Source organism: Heptranchias perlo, chromosome 6, assembly GCF_035084215.1.
Source record: "Heptranchias perlo isolate sHepPer1 chromosome 6, sHepPer1.hap1, whole genome shotgun sequence".
NCBI lineage: Eukaryota > Metazoa > Chordata > Chondrichthyes > Hexanchiformes > Hexanchidae > Heptranchias > Heptranchias perlo.
In genome coordinates, this window is record NC_090330.1 from 1,781,112 (window position 1) to 1,798,992 (window position 17,881).

At 49.3% G+C, this 17,881-nt stretch overlaps 1 protein-coding gene across 3 annotated transcripts in view; it reads left to right on the forward strand.

Annotated features, from left to right (window-relative positions):
- nup98 (nucleoporin 98 and 96 precursor) overlaps positions 1-17,881 on the forward strand; it is a 76,749-nt gene that overhangs the window by 25,282 nt on the left and 33,586 nt on the right. For all 3 annotated transcript variants that reach the window (XM_067985573.1, XM_067985574.1, XM_067985575.1), the window contains 7 exons: positions 1,921-2,061; positions 6,108-6,241; positions 7,975-8,165; positions 13,437-13,556; positions 14,352-14,635; positions 15,990-16,106; positions 16,925-17,063. In XM_067985573.1, the coding sequence (XP_067841674.1) occupies positions 1,921-2,061; positions 6,108-6,241; positions 7,975-8,165; positions 13,437-13,556; positions 14,352-14,635; positions 15,990-16,106; positions 16,925-17,063 (1,126 nt within the window). The remainder of the gene's footprint in view (positions 1-1,920; positions 2,062-6,107; positions 6,242-7,974; positions 8,166-13,436; positions 13,557-14,351; positions 14,636-15,989; positions 16,107-16,924; positions 17,064-17,881) is intronic.

Here is a 17,881-nt window from a genome sequence, read left to right on the forward strand (position 1 = left end):
CCTTTTGAGGGAGAGAGTTCCAGATTTCCACTAACTTGTGTGTGGAAAAAGAGTGCTTCCTGATTTCACCCCTGAACGGCCTAACTTAAATTTTAAGGTTATTCCCCCTTGTTCGGGATTCCACCCCCCCAACCAGAGGAAATAGTTTCTCTGTCTCTACTCTATCAAATCTCTATCATTTTAAAGGCCTCTATTAGATCACCCCTCAGCCTTCTAAACCCAAGGGATTACAAGTTTATCCAACCTGTCCTTGTAGTTGAATCCTTTAAGCCCTGGTATAATTCTTCAGGATCCCTATGGTTGATCAAGAGGAGGTCAAGCCCTTTCATTGGGTTCAGGTCGGAGAGGAGAGAAATTAGCCAGGCCTCCATCTCCAGATTGCTTTGCAGTGTGTGCGCCCCCAGCCGCTGGGCAGTGTATGTGTGGACATCGGGTGAGGGCAGGGTTGGTCTCGGTTGTGATACCCTCCGGGATCAAGTGGACTGGCCCCACACAAAGAATGGTCAGTGGGGATAGGCACCAGACGAGTGCTGGGGCCCTTCAGACAGTGTGGAACTCGCTCCCACTAGGAGCAGTTGAGGTGAATAGTGTAGATACAATTAAGGGGAAAGCTAGATAAACACATGAGGGAGAAAGGAATAGAAGGATATGCTGATAGGGTGAGATGAAGTGGGGTGGGAGGAGGCTCGTGGAGTATAAACACCAGCGTGGACCAGTTGGGCCGAATGGCCTGTTTCTGTGCTGTGAATTCTATGTAACAGGATCCCAGCAAGAGTTGCAGTGTGGTGGGAAGGGAAGAAAGATAAAGAGGACACAGAAATATCGGCCTTTCTTGGGGTTGGAATGTTATGATATTGATGGGCAGGAAGATGGTCCATCAAGTTCAGTTCCATCTGCAACCCCTCAGATAATGAAGCAGTCCATGCCCACAAGACCTGGACAACATCCAGGCTTGGGCCAATAAGTGGCAAGTAACATTCGTGCCAGGCAATGACCATCTCCAACGAGAGAGTCTGACCATCTCCCCTTGACATTCAACGGCATTACCATCGCCAAGTCCCCCACCATCAACATCCTGGGGGTCACCATTGACCAGAAACTTAACTGGACCAGCGACATAAATACTGTGGCTACAAGAGCAGGTCAGAGGCTGGGTATTCTGCAGCGAGTGACTCGCCTCCTGACTCCCCAAAGCCTTTCCACCATCTACAAGGCACAAGTCAGGAGTGTGATGGAATACTCTCCACTTGCCTGGATGAGTGCAGCTCCAACACTGAAGAAGCTCGACACCATCCAGAACAAGGCAGCCCGCTTGATTGGCACCCCATCCTGTGGCTGCAGTGTGTACTATCCACAGGATGCACTGCAGCAACTCGCAATGGCTTCTTCAACAGCACCTCCCAAACCCACGATCTCTACCAACTAGAAGGACAAGGGCAGCAGGTACATGGGGACAACACCACCTGCACGTTCCCCTCCAAGTCACACACCATCCCGACTTGGAAATATATCGCCGTTCCTTCATCGTCGCTGGGTCAACATCCTGGAACTCCCTTCCTAACAGCACTGTGGGAGAACCTTCACCACACGGACTGCAGCGGTTCAAGAAAGTGGCTCACCACCACCTTCTCGAGGGCAATTAGGGATGGGCAATAAATGCTGGCCTTGCCAGTGATACCCACATCCCATGAATGAATAAAAAGTCTGCCCCACAGAACCGTAACGCCTGGGGCAACAGGATTAGGCAGCTGTTCCCACCTGCCCCGCTGTCAGTCACCCGACCTCCAGAGAGAAGCATAGACAACTGACCAATGCAGATGAGCGTCCGGACCGTGCTGCCGTGTGCACCCATTGCTCAGAGTGTAGCAGCTCGCTGTTTGCAAAGACTTCACTAAACGCTCTTGTGTTTTTGTTCCCTAGCTCTGGGTGCCGGGCAGACATCTTTGTTTGGCAACACTCAGCCCAAGCTGGGCGCTGCTCTCGGAGCTGGGGCGTTTGGAGCAACGGCATTCAATGCAGCCAATGCAGGCGTGGGATTCGGGGCACCTCAGGTTCCCGTCTGTAAGTAACCATCACACCGTGCATATGTGGCCTCCACTTAAATCAACTCTGCAAACTTCAGCTCGCCTGAAACTCTGCTGCCTGTATCTTAACTCGCACCCAGTCCCGTTCACCCATCATCCCTGTGCTCCTGGTCCGGCAATGCCTCTACTTTAAAATTCTCCCCCTCGTGTTCAAATCCTTCCATGGCCTCGTCCCCCTCCCTATCTCTAACCTCCTGCAGCCCTACCACCCTCCAAGATCTCTGCGCTCCTCCAATTCTGGCCTCATGAGCATCTCCGCATTTCATTGCCCCACGATTGGCGGCTATGCCTTCAGCTGCCTAGGCCCTAAGCTCTGGAATTCCCTCCCTTAGCCCTCTACCCCTCTCTCCTCCTTTAAAACCTACCTCTTTGACCAAGCTTTTGGTCACCTGTCCTAATATTTCTATGTGGCTCGGTGTCAAATTTTGTCTGATATTCATTCCTGTGAAGTGCCTTGGGGACATAAGAAATAGGAGCAGGAGTGGGCCATACGGCCTCGCAAGCCTGCTCCGCCATTCAATAAAATCATGGCTGATCTTCAACCTCAACTCCACTTTCCCGCCTGATCCCCATATCCCTTGATTCCCTTAGGGTCCAAAAATCTATCCATCTCAGCCTTGAATATACTCAATGACGAAGCATCCACAGCCCTCTGGGGTAGAGAATTCTAAAGATTCACAACCCCCCGAGTGAAGAAATTTCTCCTCACTTCAGTCGTAAATGGCCTGCGCCTTATCCTGAGACTGTCCCCTCGTTCTAGACTCTCCAGCCCGGGGAAACAGCCTCTCAGCGTCTACCCTCTCAAGTCCTGTCAGAAGCTTAGATGTTTCAATGAGATCACCTCTCATTCTTCAAAACTCCAGAGAGTATAGGCTCAATCTCTCCTTATAGGACAACCCATTCACCCCAGCAATCAATCTAGTGAACGTTCATTGCACCCCCTCTAAGGCAAGTATATCCTTCCTTATATAAGGAGACCAAGGGTTCTAAAAGAGGTGGCTGCAGAGATAGTGGATGCATTGGTTATGATCTTCCAAAGTTCTCCAGATTCTGGAACGGTCCCAGTGGATTGGAAGGTAGCAAAGGAGAGAGAAAACAGGGAACTGCAGGCCAGTTAGCCTGACATCGGTCGTCAGGAAAATGCTGGAATCCAATATTAAGGAAGTGGTAACAGGGCACTTAGAACATCATAATATGATTAGGCAGAGTCAACATGGTTTTATGAAAGGGGAATCGTGTTTGACAAATTTATTAGAGTTCTTTGAGGTTGTAACTAATGGGGTAGATAAAGGGGAACCAGTGGATGGAGTATATTTGGATTTTCAAAAGGCACTCAATAAGGTGCCACATAAAAGGCTGTTACACAAGATAAGGGCTCATGGGGTCGGGGGTAATATATTAGCATGGATAGAGGATTGGTTAAAGGACAGAAAACAGAGAGTAGGGATAAACTGGTCATTCTCAGGTTGACAGGCTGTAACTAGTGGGGTGCCACAAGGATCAGTGCTTGGGCCTCAGCTATTTACAATCTATATTAATGACTTAGATGAAGGGACCGAGTGTAATGTATCCAAGTTTGCTGACTATACAAAGCTAGGTGGGAAAGTAAGCTGTGAGGAGGACACAGAGTCTGCAAAAGGATATAGACAGGTTAAGTGAGTGGGCAAGAAGGTGGCAGATGGAGTATAATGTGGGGAAATGTGAGGTTATTCACTTTGGCAGGGAGAATAGAAAAACGAATATTTTTAAAATGGTGAGAAACTATTAAATGTTGGTGTTGGAGAGACTTGGGTGTCCTCGTACAAGAAACACTAAGTTAACATGCAGGTACAGCAGGCAATTAGGAAGGCCAATGGCATGTTGGCCTTTATTGCAAGGGGGTTGGAGGATAAGAGTAAGGAAGTCTTACTACAATTGTGCAGGGCATTGGTGAGACCTCACCTGGAGTACTGTGTACAGTTTTGGTCTCCTTATCTAAGGAAGGATATACTTGCCTTAGAGGTGGTGCAATGAAGGTTCACTAGATTAATTCCTGGGCTGAGAGGGTTGTCCTATGAGGAGAGGTTGAGTAGAATGGGCCTATCATCTCTCATTCTTGTAAACTCCAGAGAGTATCTTATTCTATGAAACATATAAAATTCTGAGGGGGCTTGACAGGATAGATGTTGAGAGATTGTTTCTCCTGGCTAGAGTCTCGAACTAGGGGGCATAATCGCAGGATATGGGGTCGGCCATTCAAGACTGAGATGAGGAATTTCTTCACTGAGGGTTGTGAATCTTTGGAATTCTCTACCCCAGAGGACTGTGGATGCTGAGTCATTGAATATATTCAAGGCCGAGATCGATAGATTTTTGGACTCTAGGGGAATCAAGGGATATGGGGATAGAATCATAGAAGTTTACAACATGGAAACAGGCCCTTCGGCCCAACATGTCCATGTCGCCCAGTTTATACCACAAAGTAGCCCCAATTGCCTGCACTTGGCCCATATCCCTCTATACCCATCTTACCCATGTAACTGTCCAAATGCTTTTTAAAAGACAAAATTGTACCCGCCTCTACTACTGCCTCTGGCAACTCGTTCCAGACACTCACCACCCTTTGAGTGAAAAAATTGCCCCTCTGGATCCTTTTGTATCTCTCCCCTCTCACCTTAAATCTATGTCCCCTCGTTATAGACTCCCCTACCTTTGGGAAAAGATTTTGACTATCTATCTTATCTATGCCCCTCATTATTTTATAGACTTCTATAAGATCACCCCTAAACCTCCTACTCTCCAGGGAGAAAAGTCTCAGTCTATCCAATCTCTCCCTATAAGTCAAACCATCAAGTCCCGGTAGCATCCTAGTAAATCTTTTCTGCACTCTTTCTAGTTTAATAATATCCTTTCTATAATAGGGTGACCAGAACTGTACACAGTATTTCAAGTGTGGCCTTACTAATGTCTTGTACAACTCCAACAAGACATCCCAACTCCTGTATTCAATGTTCTGACCAATGAAACCAAGCATGCTGAATGCCTTCACCACCCTATCCACCTGTGACTCCACTTTCAAGGAGCTATGAATCTGTACTCCTAGATCTCCTTGTTCTATAATTCTCCCCAATGCCCTACCATTAACGGAGTAGGTCCTGGCCCGATTCGATCTACCAAAATGCATCACCTCACATTTATCTAAATTAAACTCCATCTGCCATTCATTGGCCCACTGGCCCAATTTATCAAGATCCCGTTGCAATCCTAGATAACCTTCTTGGGTGGGAAAGTGGAGTTGAGGTCGAAGATCAGCCATGATCTTGTTGAATGGCGGAGCAGGCTCGAGGTGCTGTATGGCCTACTCCTGCTCCTATTTCTTATGTTATTATAGGGGACCAAAACTGTGCACAATACTCCAGGTGTGGTCTCACCAAAGCCCTGTACAATTGCAGCAAGACTTCCTTACTCTCGTACTTCAAACCCCTTGCAATAAAGGCCAACATCCCATTTGCCTTCCTAATTGCTTGCTGTACCAATGATAACTTTGTGTCTTGTGAAAAAGGACACTCAAATCCCTCTGAACACCAACATTTAATAGTGTCTCACCATTTTAAAAATGTTCTGTTTTTCTATTCTTCCTACCAAAGTGAATAACCTCACATTATACTCCATCTGCCACCTTCTTGCCCACTCACTTAACCTGTCTGAATCCCTTTGCAGACTGTGTGTCCTCCTCACAGCTTACTTTCCCAGCAACCTTGGAAAGACTGCACTCGGTCCCTTCGTCTAAGTCTTTAATATAGATTGTAAATAGCTGAGGCCCAAGCACCGATCCTTGCGGCACCCCACTAGTTACAGCCTGCCAACCTGAAAATGACCCGTTTATCCCTACTCTCTGGTGACTGCACTTCAAAATTACTTCATTGGCTGTGAAGTGCTTTGGGATGTCCTGAGGTTGTGAAAGGCGCTGTATAAATGCAGGTGTGTTGGTTCTTTCTACGTTGGGTTTTATCTCTCTCGCTCACTCTGTCCCCCGTGTTACAGGTCTGACTGACCCGAATGCCTCTGCCACCCAGCAGGCCGTGTTACAGCAACAGCTCAGCGCTCTGGCCTACACCCCTTTCGGAGACTCTCCACTCTTCAGGAACCCCATGGTTGATCCCAAGAAGAAGGAGGAGGTAAGCCCTTTGACTCAGGCCTGTGTTCACGTTACACTGTGTGAATGGAACTTGACCTGTGCCCAGCTAAATTCATAACTGCTTTGCGGTGCTGCTGAACAGGTCTCCAGTACGTCTATGTGGGGAGATTCTGTCGCATCTGTCGAGGGAACTGCACTGCCGTGTCAACAATAGTTGCCATTTATATAGTGCCTTACCATTTTTAAAAAAAACTCTCCCACAACACTTCACAGACCTGTAGAAAATTGACTGAGCTGATAAATGAGAAAAAGCAGTGACCAAAAGCTTGGTGAAAGAGATACTTTTTCCAGAGGGGAGTGCAGTGTAGAGAGGTTTAGGGGGGGAATTGCAGAGTGTCAACCCCCAGCCATTGAAGCATAGAATGATACAGCACAGAAGGAGGCCATTTGGCCCATCGTACCTGTACCAGCTCTTTGAAAGAGCGATCCAATTAATCCCACTCAACCCTGCTCTTTCCCTATGGCCCTGCAAATGTTTCCTCTTCAAGAAGGGCTCGGCTTCCAATGGCGGGGAAAAGGATGTAAACACCATGTATTATTGTTCAATATGTATAAATGCGTAGGCTTCAAGGAGATCTTGAAACATTTGCCTGAGGAAGGAGAAAATCTCCGAAAGCTTGTGAATTTAAAATAAAATTGCTGGACTATAACTTGGTGTTGTAAAATTGTTTACAAAAGGGGAAAAGGATGGGGAGATCCTCAAGAATCACAGGAATGTAGAGTTCGAGGGGATATAGGGTGGGGGAGATTGTAGGGATTGGGGGAATTTAAGGATGAGGTTGAGTATTTTCTTGCAATAATGGTTTTCTTCTCGGGCTGTGTTTGGGGGAGCTGGTGGTGAAATAGCTTGTTCCCAGGATGTCTCCCAGTGCTGTAGAGTGACGGGGCTGAGCAGGACTCTGGTGATGTATTGGCCAAGTTACTGGAGTTAACAAGCAAAAATGAGTAGTTCTATTATTTAAAACTTGCTGTGGTTCATCAGGCTTTTCATGCACAGAATCACATTGATCGCCCTGTAGGGATATATGGCAGCCATTTTACCCACAAAGATTCCATGAAGAAGTAATGAGATGAATGGATGTGTTATTAATGGTGTTTACATGAGGGAGAACCATTTGGGACAGTGCTGTGGGATCTTTAACATCGCCTGTGCCACCAGAGCAGGCAGGCAGGTGGGTCAGTGGTTTCATGTTCCCGCTGCAGGGTGGCACCTCAGACAGTGCAGCAGTCCTGCAGCAGGGCTTGAATCTACAACTTTCTGATTGAGAAGTGAGTGGTGACAGCGGAACCAAGCTGGCCAATTTATTGCACAAGAGTAAACCACGTGTTTGAGCAAAGGGTTATCTGATCGAGATGTTTAAGATTGTAAAGGAATTTGAAACTATTTCCTCTGATGGGGTAGTCTAGAACGAGGAGGCACAATCTTAAAATTAGAGCCAGGCCGTTCAGGGGTGAAATCAGGAAGCACTGTTTCACATATAGGGGAGTGGAAATCTGGAACACTCTCACCCAAAAAGCTGTTGAGGCTGGGGGTCAAATGAAGCTTTCAAGACTGTGATTGATAGATGTTTGTTGTGTAGGGGTATTGAGGGATGTGGAGTTAAGGTACAGATCAGTGATGATTTATTGAAAAGCAGAAACAAGCTTGAAGGGCCGAATGGCCTCCTGATCTTATGTAGCTTTGATTTTAATTTCTTTCCCCATTTCTTGCAGCGATTGAAACCCACTAACCCAGCAGCTCAGAAAGCGCTGACCACTCCCACTCACTACAAGCTGACTCCTCGCCCTGCCACCAGAGTGCGACCAAAGGCCCTGCAGGCCACTGGATCCACCAAGTCCCAGCTCTTCGACGGACTGGACGACGACGAACCTTCATCCCCCTCCAACGGCATCTTCCTGCCCAGGTAAAAGCCTTTGACCCTGGCCCTCTGTGTGCTGAGGCCTCGATCTCAAACTTCTCTAAAACTAGACTCTTAACATAGTTAGTTAGTTGGGGACAAAGAGCTCCTAATTCAAAATGAACTGAGCATTCAGAAATGCACAGATTTATTGGAGGCAAGCTCTGTTTGGCAAACGATTGATTTATTTTTGAAGTAATAACCGATTAAACATTAAAATACTACAAAATGCTGCGGTACAGAGGGACCTGGGTGTCCTCGTATGTTGACTTTTTTGTGTTTCAGGTACAAGTGCAGCAGGTAATCTGGAAGGTAAACGGAATATTGGCTTTTATTTCTAGGGGGATGGAGTATAAAAGCAGGGAAGTCATGCTACAACTGTACAGGGTGCTGGTGAGGCCACACCTGGAGTACTGTGTACAGTTTAGGTGCCCTTATTTAAGGAAGGACATACTTGCATTGGAGGCAGATCAGAGAAGGTTCACTAGGTTGATTCCGGGTATGGAAGGGTTTTTTTTTATTCGTTCACGGGATGTGGGCGTCGCTGGCAAGGCTGGCATTTATTGCCCATCCCTAATTGCCCTCGAGAAGGTGGTGGTGAGCCGCCTTCTTGAACCGCTGCAGTCCGTGTGGTGACGGTTCTCCCACAGTGCTGTTAGGAAGGGAGTTCCAGGATTTTGACCCAGCGACAATGAAGGAACGGCGATATATTTCCAAGTCGGGATGGTGTGTGACTTGGAGGGGAACGTGCAGGTGGTGTTGTTCCCATGCGCCTGCTGCCCTTGTCCTTCTAGGTGGTAGAGGTCGCGGGTTTGGGAGGTGCTGTCGAAGAAGCCTTGGCGAGTTGCTGCAGTGCATCCTGTGGATGGTGCACACTGCAGCCACAGTGCGCCGGTGGTGAAGGGAGTGAATGTTTAGGGTGGTGGATGGGGTGCCAATCAAGCGGGCTGCTTTATCTTGGATGGTGTCGAGCTTCTTGAGTGTTGTTGGAGCTGCACTCATCCAGGCAAGTGGAGAGTATTCCATCACACTCCTGACTTGTGCCTTGTAGATGGTGGAAAGGCTTTGGGGAGTCAGGAGGTGAGTCACTCGTCGCAGAATACCCAGCCTCTGACCTGCTCTCGTAGCCACAGTATTTATGTGGCTGGTCCAGTTAAGTTTCTGGTCAATGGTGACCCCCAGGATGTTGATGGTGGGGGATTCGGCGATGGTAATGCCGTTGAATGTCAAGGGGAGGTGGTTAGACTCTCTCTTGTTGGAGATGGTCATTGCCTGGCACTTATCTGGCGCGAATGTTACTTGCCACTTATCAGCCCAAGCCTGGATGTTGTCCAGGTCTTGCTGCATGCAGGCTCAGACTGCTTCATTATCTGAGGGGTTGCGAATGGAACTGAACACTGTGCAGTCATCAGCGAACATCCCCATTTCTTATCTTATGATGGAGGGAAGGTCATTGATGAAGCAGCTGAAGATGGTTGAGCCTAGGACACTGCCCTGAGGAACTCATGCAGCAATGCCTGGGGCTGAGATGATTGGCCTCCAACAGCCACTACCATCTTCCTTTGTGCTAGGTATGACTCCAGCCACTGGAGAGTTTTCCCCCTGATTCCCATTGACTTCAATTTTACTCGGGCTCCTTGGTGCCACACTCGGTCAAATGCTGCCTTGATGTCAAGGGCAGTCACTCTCACCTCACCTCTGGAATTCAGCTCTTTTGTCCATGTTTGGACCAAGGCTGTAATGAGGTCTGGAGCCGAGTGGTCCTGGCGGAACCCAAACTGAGCATCGGTGAGCAGGTTATTGGTGAGTAAGTGCCGCTTGATAGCACTGTCGACGACACCTTCCATCACTTTGCTGATGATTGAGAGTAGACTGATGGGGCGGTAATTGGCCGGATTGGATTTGTCCTGCTTTTTGTGGACAGGACATACCTGGGCAATTTTCCACATTGTCGGGTGGATGCCAGTGTTGTAGCTGTACTGGAACAGCTTGGCTAGAGGCGCAGCTAGTTCTGGAGCACAAGTCTTCAGCACTACAGCTGGGATGTTGTCGGGGCCCATAGCCTTTGCTGTATCCAGTGCACTCAGCTGTTTCTTGATATCACGTGGAGTGAATCGAATTGGCCGAAGACTGGCTTCCGTGATGGTGGGGATATCGGGAGGAGGCTGAGATGGATTATCCACTCGGCACTTCTGGCTGAAGATGGTTGCAAACGCTTCAGCCTTGTCTTTTGCACTCACGTGCTGGACTCCGCCATCATTGAGAATGGGGATGTTTGCAGAGCCTCCTCCTCCCGTTAGTTGTTTAATTGTCCACCACCATTCACGACTGGATGTGGCAGGACTGCAGAGCTTTGATCTGATCCGTTGGTTGTGGAATCGCTTAGCTCTGTCTATAGCATGTTGCTTCCGCTGTTTAGCGTGCATGTAGTCCTGAGTTGTAGCTTCACCAGGTTGGCACCTCATTTTTAGGTACGCCTGGTGCTGCTCCTGGCATGCTCTTCTACACTCCTCATTGAACCAGGGTTGATCCCCTGGCTTGTTGGTAATGGTAGAGTGAGGAATATGCCGGGCCATGAGGTTACAGATTGTGCTGGAATACAATTCTGCTGCTGCTGATGGCCCACAGCACCTCATGGATGCCCAGTTTTGAGCTGCTAGATCTGTTCTGAATCTATCCCATTTAGCACGGTGGTAGTGCCACACAACACGTTGGATGGTGTCCTCGGTGCGAAGACGGGATTTCATCTCCACGAGGACTGTGCGTTGGTCACTCCTTTGTCTTATGAGGAAAGATTGAACAGGTTGGGTCTATACTCATTGGAGTTTAGAAGAATGAGAGGAGACCTTATTGAAACATACAAGATTCTGAAGGGACTCGATAGGGTAGATGCTGAGAGGATGTTACCCCTAATGGGGGAATCTCAAACAAGGGGGCATAGTCTCAGAATAAGGGGTTGCCCGTTCAAGATGGAAATGAGGAGGAATTTCTTCTCCCAGAGGGTCGTGAATCTTTGGAATTCTTTACCCCAAAAAGCTGTGGAGGCTGAGTCATTGAATACATTCAAGGCTGAGTTTGACAAATTTTTGATCAGCAAGGGCGTCAAAGGACATGGGGAAAAGGCGGGAAAGTGGAGTTGAGGTAAAAATCAAATCAGCCATGATCTCATTAAATGGCGGAGCAGGCTCGAGGGGCCGAAGGCCTACTCCTGCTCCTATCTCTTCGGCTACATTGGTTTTATCTGTTTATAAGACCATATGTTTGTATATGCGGATCTGGTGAGGTGCCTCAAAAGATGCTTTAGATAAATTCGAGCACATGATATAAAAGGCGAGGTAGCAGCATGGATTGAAAGTTGCTGGATTAGGGAGGGGTGGATTTAGGGTTAGATATGGTGCCCCCCCCCAGGGACCAGTGCTGGGTGTGGAAAGAAGCACTGATTCGTACTTAGCTATAGGGAGCACCGTTTTTAGTTTGCTGTTAATACAAAAGTAAGAGGGTTGTTACAGTTAACAGTTGCTTCCAAAGACGATACAGGTTAACAGGATGGGCCGAATGGTGGCAGATACAGTTTAAGGTTGATAAGCATCAGATGATACATTTTGGGAGAGAAAGCAAGCAATGGGTGTATGCTCTCAATGGGAAGACACTAAAGGATGTGCATGAACAGAGACAAGGGTTCACCTACAAAAGTGCAGGTGGGTGAAGCAAAAAAAGGCCAACAGCATTTTGGATTTGATAAATAAGGACATGAGAACATAAGACCAGGGTAATAAATTGTACACCCCATTGGTGAGGCCACAGTGTGCAGTTTTTTGGCACCTTATAACAACAACTTGCATTTATTTCGCGCTTTTAATGTAGCAAAATGTCACAAGGTGCTTCACAGGAGGATTATTAAACAAAATTTGACACCGAGCCGCAAGGAGATATTAGGCCAGGTGACCAAACACTTGGTCAAAGAGGCAGGTTTTAAGGACCGTCTTAAAGGAGTGGAGGGGTTTAGGGAGGGAATTCCAGAGCTTAGAGCCTAGGCAGCTGAAGGCACGGCCGCCAATGGTGGAGCGATGAAAATCGTGGATGCACAAGAGGCCAGAATGGGAGGAGCCCAGAGATCTCTGGATGGGGGAGGGCGGGGGTTGTAGGGCTGGAGGAGGTTACAGAAGTAGGGTGGGGCGAGGCCATGGAGGGATTTGAAAACAAGGATGAGAATTTTAAAATCAAGTGGCTCCCGGTTCGGGAACACATGTAGGACAGCAAGCACAGGGTTGATGGTGGAACAGGACTTGGTGCGAGTTAAAGCCAGAGAGAGCGTACAGCATAGATTTGCCGGGATGATGCAAGGGATGGGAATCTTATGAGGAGAGACTTGAGATACTGGGACGGTTTCCACTGGAGCGAAGAAGGCTGAGAGGAGATTTAAAAGACACGTTTAAAATTATGAAGGGTTTTGATGGTGAATAGGGAAAGACTATTTCCTCTGGTTGGGTAATTGGTGATGAGGGTCATCAATTTAAAATCCTCAGAGCGAGGAGAGGGATTTGCAGAATTTTCTTTACTCAGAGGGGTGTTGGAGCATGGAATGTTTTGCCACAGGAAGTTGCTGAGGAAGAGAACATTGCATCTTATCAGGGAAATATGGATAAATAATCAGAGGAAGATACAGGACTATGGGGAGAGAGTGGGGCAGTGGGATTAGTTTGGGATTGATACAGGGGTATGGGGAGAGACTGGGATTAGTGTTACTTTTTTTTTCTCCCCATTGTTGCCTGCCTGAAGGTAGTGACCCTTCCTGCTGCTCAACTCCACTGGCAGCAGCTGTACCCGGACTGAGCGTGGGAGGGCTATTCCACCTTGGGGGTTATCACGGCGGAGCCAAATCCCCTCTCCGCCTGATGTTCACGCGTGTGCAGTTTTCCAGAAGTGGAGCAGGAAATGCCACCCCCTTTAACCCAGCAGCTCATGTTTCTTCTCAAACCCTCCTGGCCGACACGTGCGCCGCCCTGGCTGAGACTGGGTTACTCGGCACAGACTGGGTTCAAACCTGGGACCTGCCTGGCCCACTGACTCGCCTTGGGAGCTCTGTAAACTGCTCAAAAACCGATGCTGGAGCACTGCCCCTTCCCCGGGAGGTGCGGCTCCGAGCTGAGTCACGCGGATGCTCCAGGGATGAGTTTGCTGGACCAGGTGAGCACCTCCCCTTTAAAGGACACGGCTACAGTAACCGTCACTGCCGACACTGGGCCAGCCATTTAACCAAACTTCTTTTGTGGGCAGGAAGAGCATCAAGAAGCTGATGCTGAAGAGCATGAACAACTCGCCGCTGTACTCGCCCATCCTCAGCAAGGAACCCGACGACCTGGCATCGCCGTCGGAATATCCGGAGAACGGAGAGAAGTGAGTACAATCTCTCTGCTTCCCGCTGAGCGTCTGTGAGTTCCATTTGCTCGGCTGCATGTCGGGCCTTTCAGCCTCTGCCCTGCGATTGAGCGTTCCTGGGGTAGTTACAGCATGGATTAGCTATGCTGCAAGAGTCCCTCAGCACTGGAACCCCAAATTTGCAGTGCGTTTTGCACACCTAACAGTTGGCAACCTCACTGAGTGGTGGGGGTGTGTGTGTGTGTCTGTGTGCTGCTCGTTCCCTATAGCTCTGCACATTTCAAAGGAGCTTGCGTGATGCACAGTTAACGTTTACATAAAATTTTCTGCCCATCATCGTTACATTCCTCAGCCCCTTCCCCTCCACAAACTCGACTCCATTTGTACCATCTGCTAACTTGCACTTTCACAACATTTATTACCCTTTATGTAAACAAGCTCCCCACCCCCCAACTTCCCTTCTTACTTCCTCACTTCTAATCCCCTGCGATTTGAACCCTTCACAGAGAGCAAAATTCCCTGGATCAGTTTTCGCCATAGATTCATACAGCACTGAAAGGCAGCCGTTCGGCCCACCGTGCCTGTACTGGCCCTTTGTATGAGCTATCCAATTAATCCTGCTCTTTCTCCATAGTTGTTCAGTTTCCTCCAGAATCTCAAATTTCAATCCGAGCCTCTTGACCAAAGAAGACGATCCCAACTTCTGGAACGATTCCTGGTACCCAGAACTGTTTTGGGCCCCTGCCTCCCGTCTGCCTCCTTTTCTTTCATGTGGATGGTCCAGATAATTGGCATCTTCGTTCCTCTTCACAGTGAGCAGGAAAGCAGGCTGGAGAGGGAGGAGGACGACCATCACGAGGTGAATAAATGCTACACCAACACTATAGTTAAGCCGATTCCACAGACGCCAGAGGGGCTGAGCAGCAACAAGCACCAGACCAGCACCATGGACGACACCATCGCGGAGATGAACCTGAGGAACAACGTGCGGAATGGCGCATTAGAGGGGAGCAGTGAGGACACATCCTTCATCGACGGGTCGCTGCAGGAGGAGCAGGAGGCCGAGGTGGACGACCAGTTACCTCCTCACCCGGCAGGTGAGCTGCTGTAGGGTAGTGTCAACATACAGTGACTACCCACCCACAGACACAAGCCTTTATTTTGTCTTTCAAAAGTCAGACTGTCGGGTTTGAGCCTCGCTCCAGAGACTTGCGGACGTAATCTAGGCTTACACTCCCAGTGCAGTGCTGAGGGAGCGCCGCGCTGTTGGAGGGTCAGTGCTGAGGGAGCGCCGTGCTGTCGGAGGGTCAGTGCTGAGGGAGCGCCGCGCTGTCGGAGGGTCAGTGCTGAGGGAGTGCTGCGCTGTCGGAGGGTCAGTGCTGAGGGAGCGCCGCGCTGTCGGAGGGGTCAGTGCTGAGGGAGTGCTGCGCTGTCGGAGGGGTCAGTGCTGAGGGAGCGCCGCGCTGTCGGAGGGGTCAGTGCTGAGGGAGCGCCGCGCTGTCGGAGGGGTCAGTGCTGAGGGAGTGCTGCGCTGTCGGAGGGTCAGTGCTGAGGGAGCGCCGCGCTGTCAGAGGGTCAGTGCTGAGGGAGTGCTGCACTGTCGGGGGGTCAGTACTGAGGGAGCGCTGCACTGTTGGAGGTGCTGTCTCTCGGATGAGATGTTAAACCGAGGCCCTGTTTGCCCCGTCAGATGGACGTAAAAGATCCCACAGCCACTATTTTTGAAGAAAAGCAGGGGAGTTCTCCCCGGTGTCCTGCGCCAATATTTATCCCTCAACCAACATCAGTGAAACAGATTACCTGGTCATGATCACATTGCTGTTTGTGGGATCTTGCTGTGCGCAAATTGGCTGCTGCGTTTCCTACATTACAACAGTGACTACACTTCAAAAAGTACTTCATTGGCTGTAACGTCCTGAGGTCGGGAAAGGCATTGTATGAATGCAAGTCTGTCTTTCTTTGGTATTGTTCAGCGTCTTTTATTTTAAAGTCCTGCTCCAGTTGCCTGTCCTCAGCTTGATCCTGTTTTGGGTGCTCCAGTGCGTGACCCAGAGACTTTTTTCTACCCCCCCCCCCACCGTGGCCGCTCAGCGAGTCTCGTCTGATAGATCCCCGTGTTCTCTGACCTGCTCGTACTTGGGCATAATGAACAGTGGCGCAGGAAGAGACCCTCTGGTCCATCCAGTCTTTCCCAAGACAATTGTGATGCGCAGCAAGCAAGCACTCCCCACCTGCAGCCATGTGATCTCCTGTGAGAGGTTAAAAACCAGGCTAATTTGAGGGGGAGATCTGGGAAATTCCTTTCAGCCCCCTCCGCTCTGCCCCCCCCCGCCAGGCGATGGAAACTAGTCCAGGAGATCACTCGCCCTGATAATGCTACGCAGTTACCTGCCTTTTGACATGTTTTATCCAAGCTGTGCTAACGCTGATTGTGTGTGATCTCTTTGCCAGGCATTGTACTGACCAGAGTCGGTTACTACACCATCCCCTCCATGGACGAACTGGCCCAGCAGCTGACCAACGAGAACGGAGAATGCATCGTGGAGAACTTCACCATCGGTCGTAAAGGTCAGAACCCGACGAGAGGAAAAGTGGGCGATGGGGATGTTCGCTGATGATTGCACAGTGTTCAGTTCCATTCGCAACCCCTCAGATAATGAAGCAGCCCGTGCCCGCATGTAGCAAGATCTGGACAACATCCAGGCTTGGGCTGATAAGTGGCAAGTAACATTCGCGTCAGACAAGTGCCAGGCAATGACCATCTCCAACAAGAGAGAGTCTAACCACCTCCCCAGGATATTCAATAGCATTACCATCGCCGAATCCCCCACCAACGATATTCTGGGGGTCACCATTGACCAGAAACTTAACTGGCCTCATCACATAAATGCCGTGGCTACTAGAGCAGGTCAGAGGCTGGGTATTCTGCAGCGAGTAGCTCACCTGACTCCCCAAAGTCTCTCCACCACCCATAAGACATACTGCCACCTACTCGGGGTAACTAGGGATGGGCCTCATCCTGAGAATGAATTTTATAAAAAAAGGCCAGTTATTTTCTGCTTTTAAAAACATGGAGCCCAGTGTTCCATTGTTTCCGAAATACCAATAAACGGCCCTTGCTGCTGTACAGTTCCTTCTCCATTTCTTTCAATCAATAATCAGGACCTTTCACTCGGTATTTTATTTTTCGTTTTTCTTTCCCCTCCCCCCAAGGCTCTGGCACTTTGCGGGCTATAATTCCGGGGGTACTGGCCACCATCACAGCCGAGCTTGACCTCCTTCCCCCGGGGGGGGTGCTGGGAGCCAGCGGGTGGGCTGTGGGAGGGGTGGGTGACGTGTGACGAGCCAGTGCAATGGCTGCTAACTTTGAGTTCTTTTAAACGTAGGTTACGGTTCGATATATTTCCCTGGCGTGGTGAATCTCACCAACATGAACCTCGATGAGATTGCGCATGTACGCAAGAAGGAGGTCATTGTTTACCTGGATGACGAGAAAAAGCCCCCTGTGGGTGAGGGCCTGAACAGGTAAACACCCGGGGGTGGGGAGCACGAATGGTCAGCTTGGCGGGAACGCTGGATATGATCGTTAAAATCCAATTGCGACTTAAGCTTATCTATACCCTGTGCACCATGTGGGTGTGTTTAATAAAGGGGAGGAATTGATGCTTCAGTTGTACAGAGCCCTGGTTGGACCCCATCTGGAGATACTGCGGTCAGTTCTGGGCACCGCGCCTCAGGAAAGATATATTGGCCTTGGAGGGGGTGCAGCACAGATTCACCAGCGTGAAGCTGGGGCTTAGAGAGGTAAATTACAAGGACCGGTTGCATAAACTTGGAATATAGGAACTGGAGTCGGCCATTTAGCTCCTCGAGCCTGTTCCGCCATTCAATGAGATCATGGCTGTTCTGTGACCTAACTCCATATACCCACCTTAGCCCCATATCCCTTAATACCTTTAATAAAAATCAATCGGTCTTAGATTTAAGGTTAACAATTGAGCATCAATTGCTGTTTGTGGACGAGAGTTCCAAACTCCTACCACCCTTTGCGCGTAGAAATGTTTCCTAACTTCACTCCTGGCTCTAATTTTTAGGCTTTGTCCCTTAGTCCTAGACTCCCCAACCAGCGGGGGTAGGGTAGATAGAACACCTGCACGTTCCCCTCCAAGTCAAACACCATCCCAACTTGGAAATATATCGGTCGTTCCTTCATCGTCGCTGGGTCAAAATCCTGGAACTCCCTTCCTAACAGCACTGTGGGAGAACCTTCACCACACGGACTGCAGCGGTTCAAGAAGGCGGCTCACCACCACCTTCTCAAGGGCAATTAGGGATGGCAATAA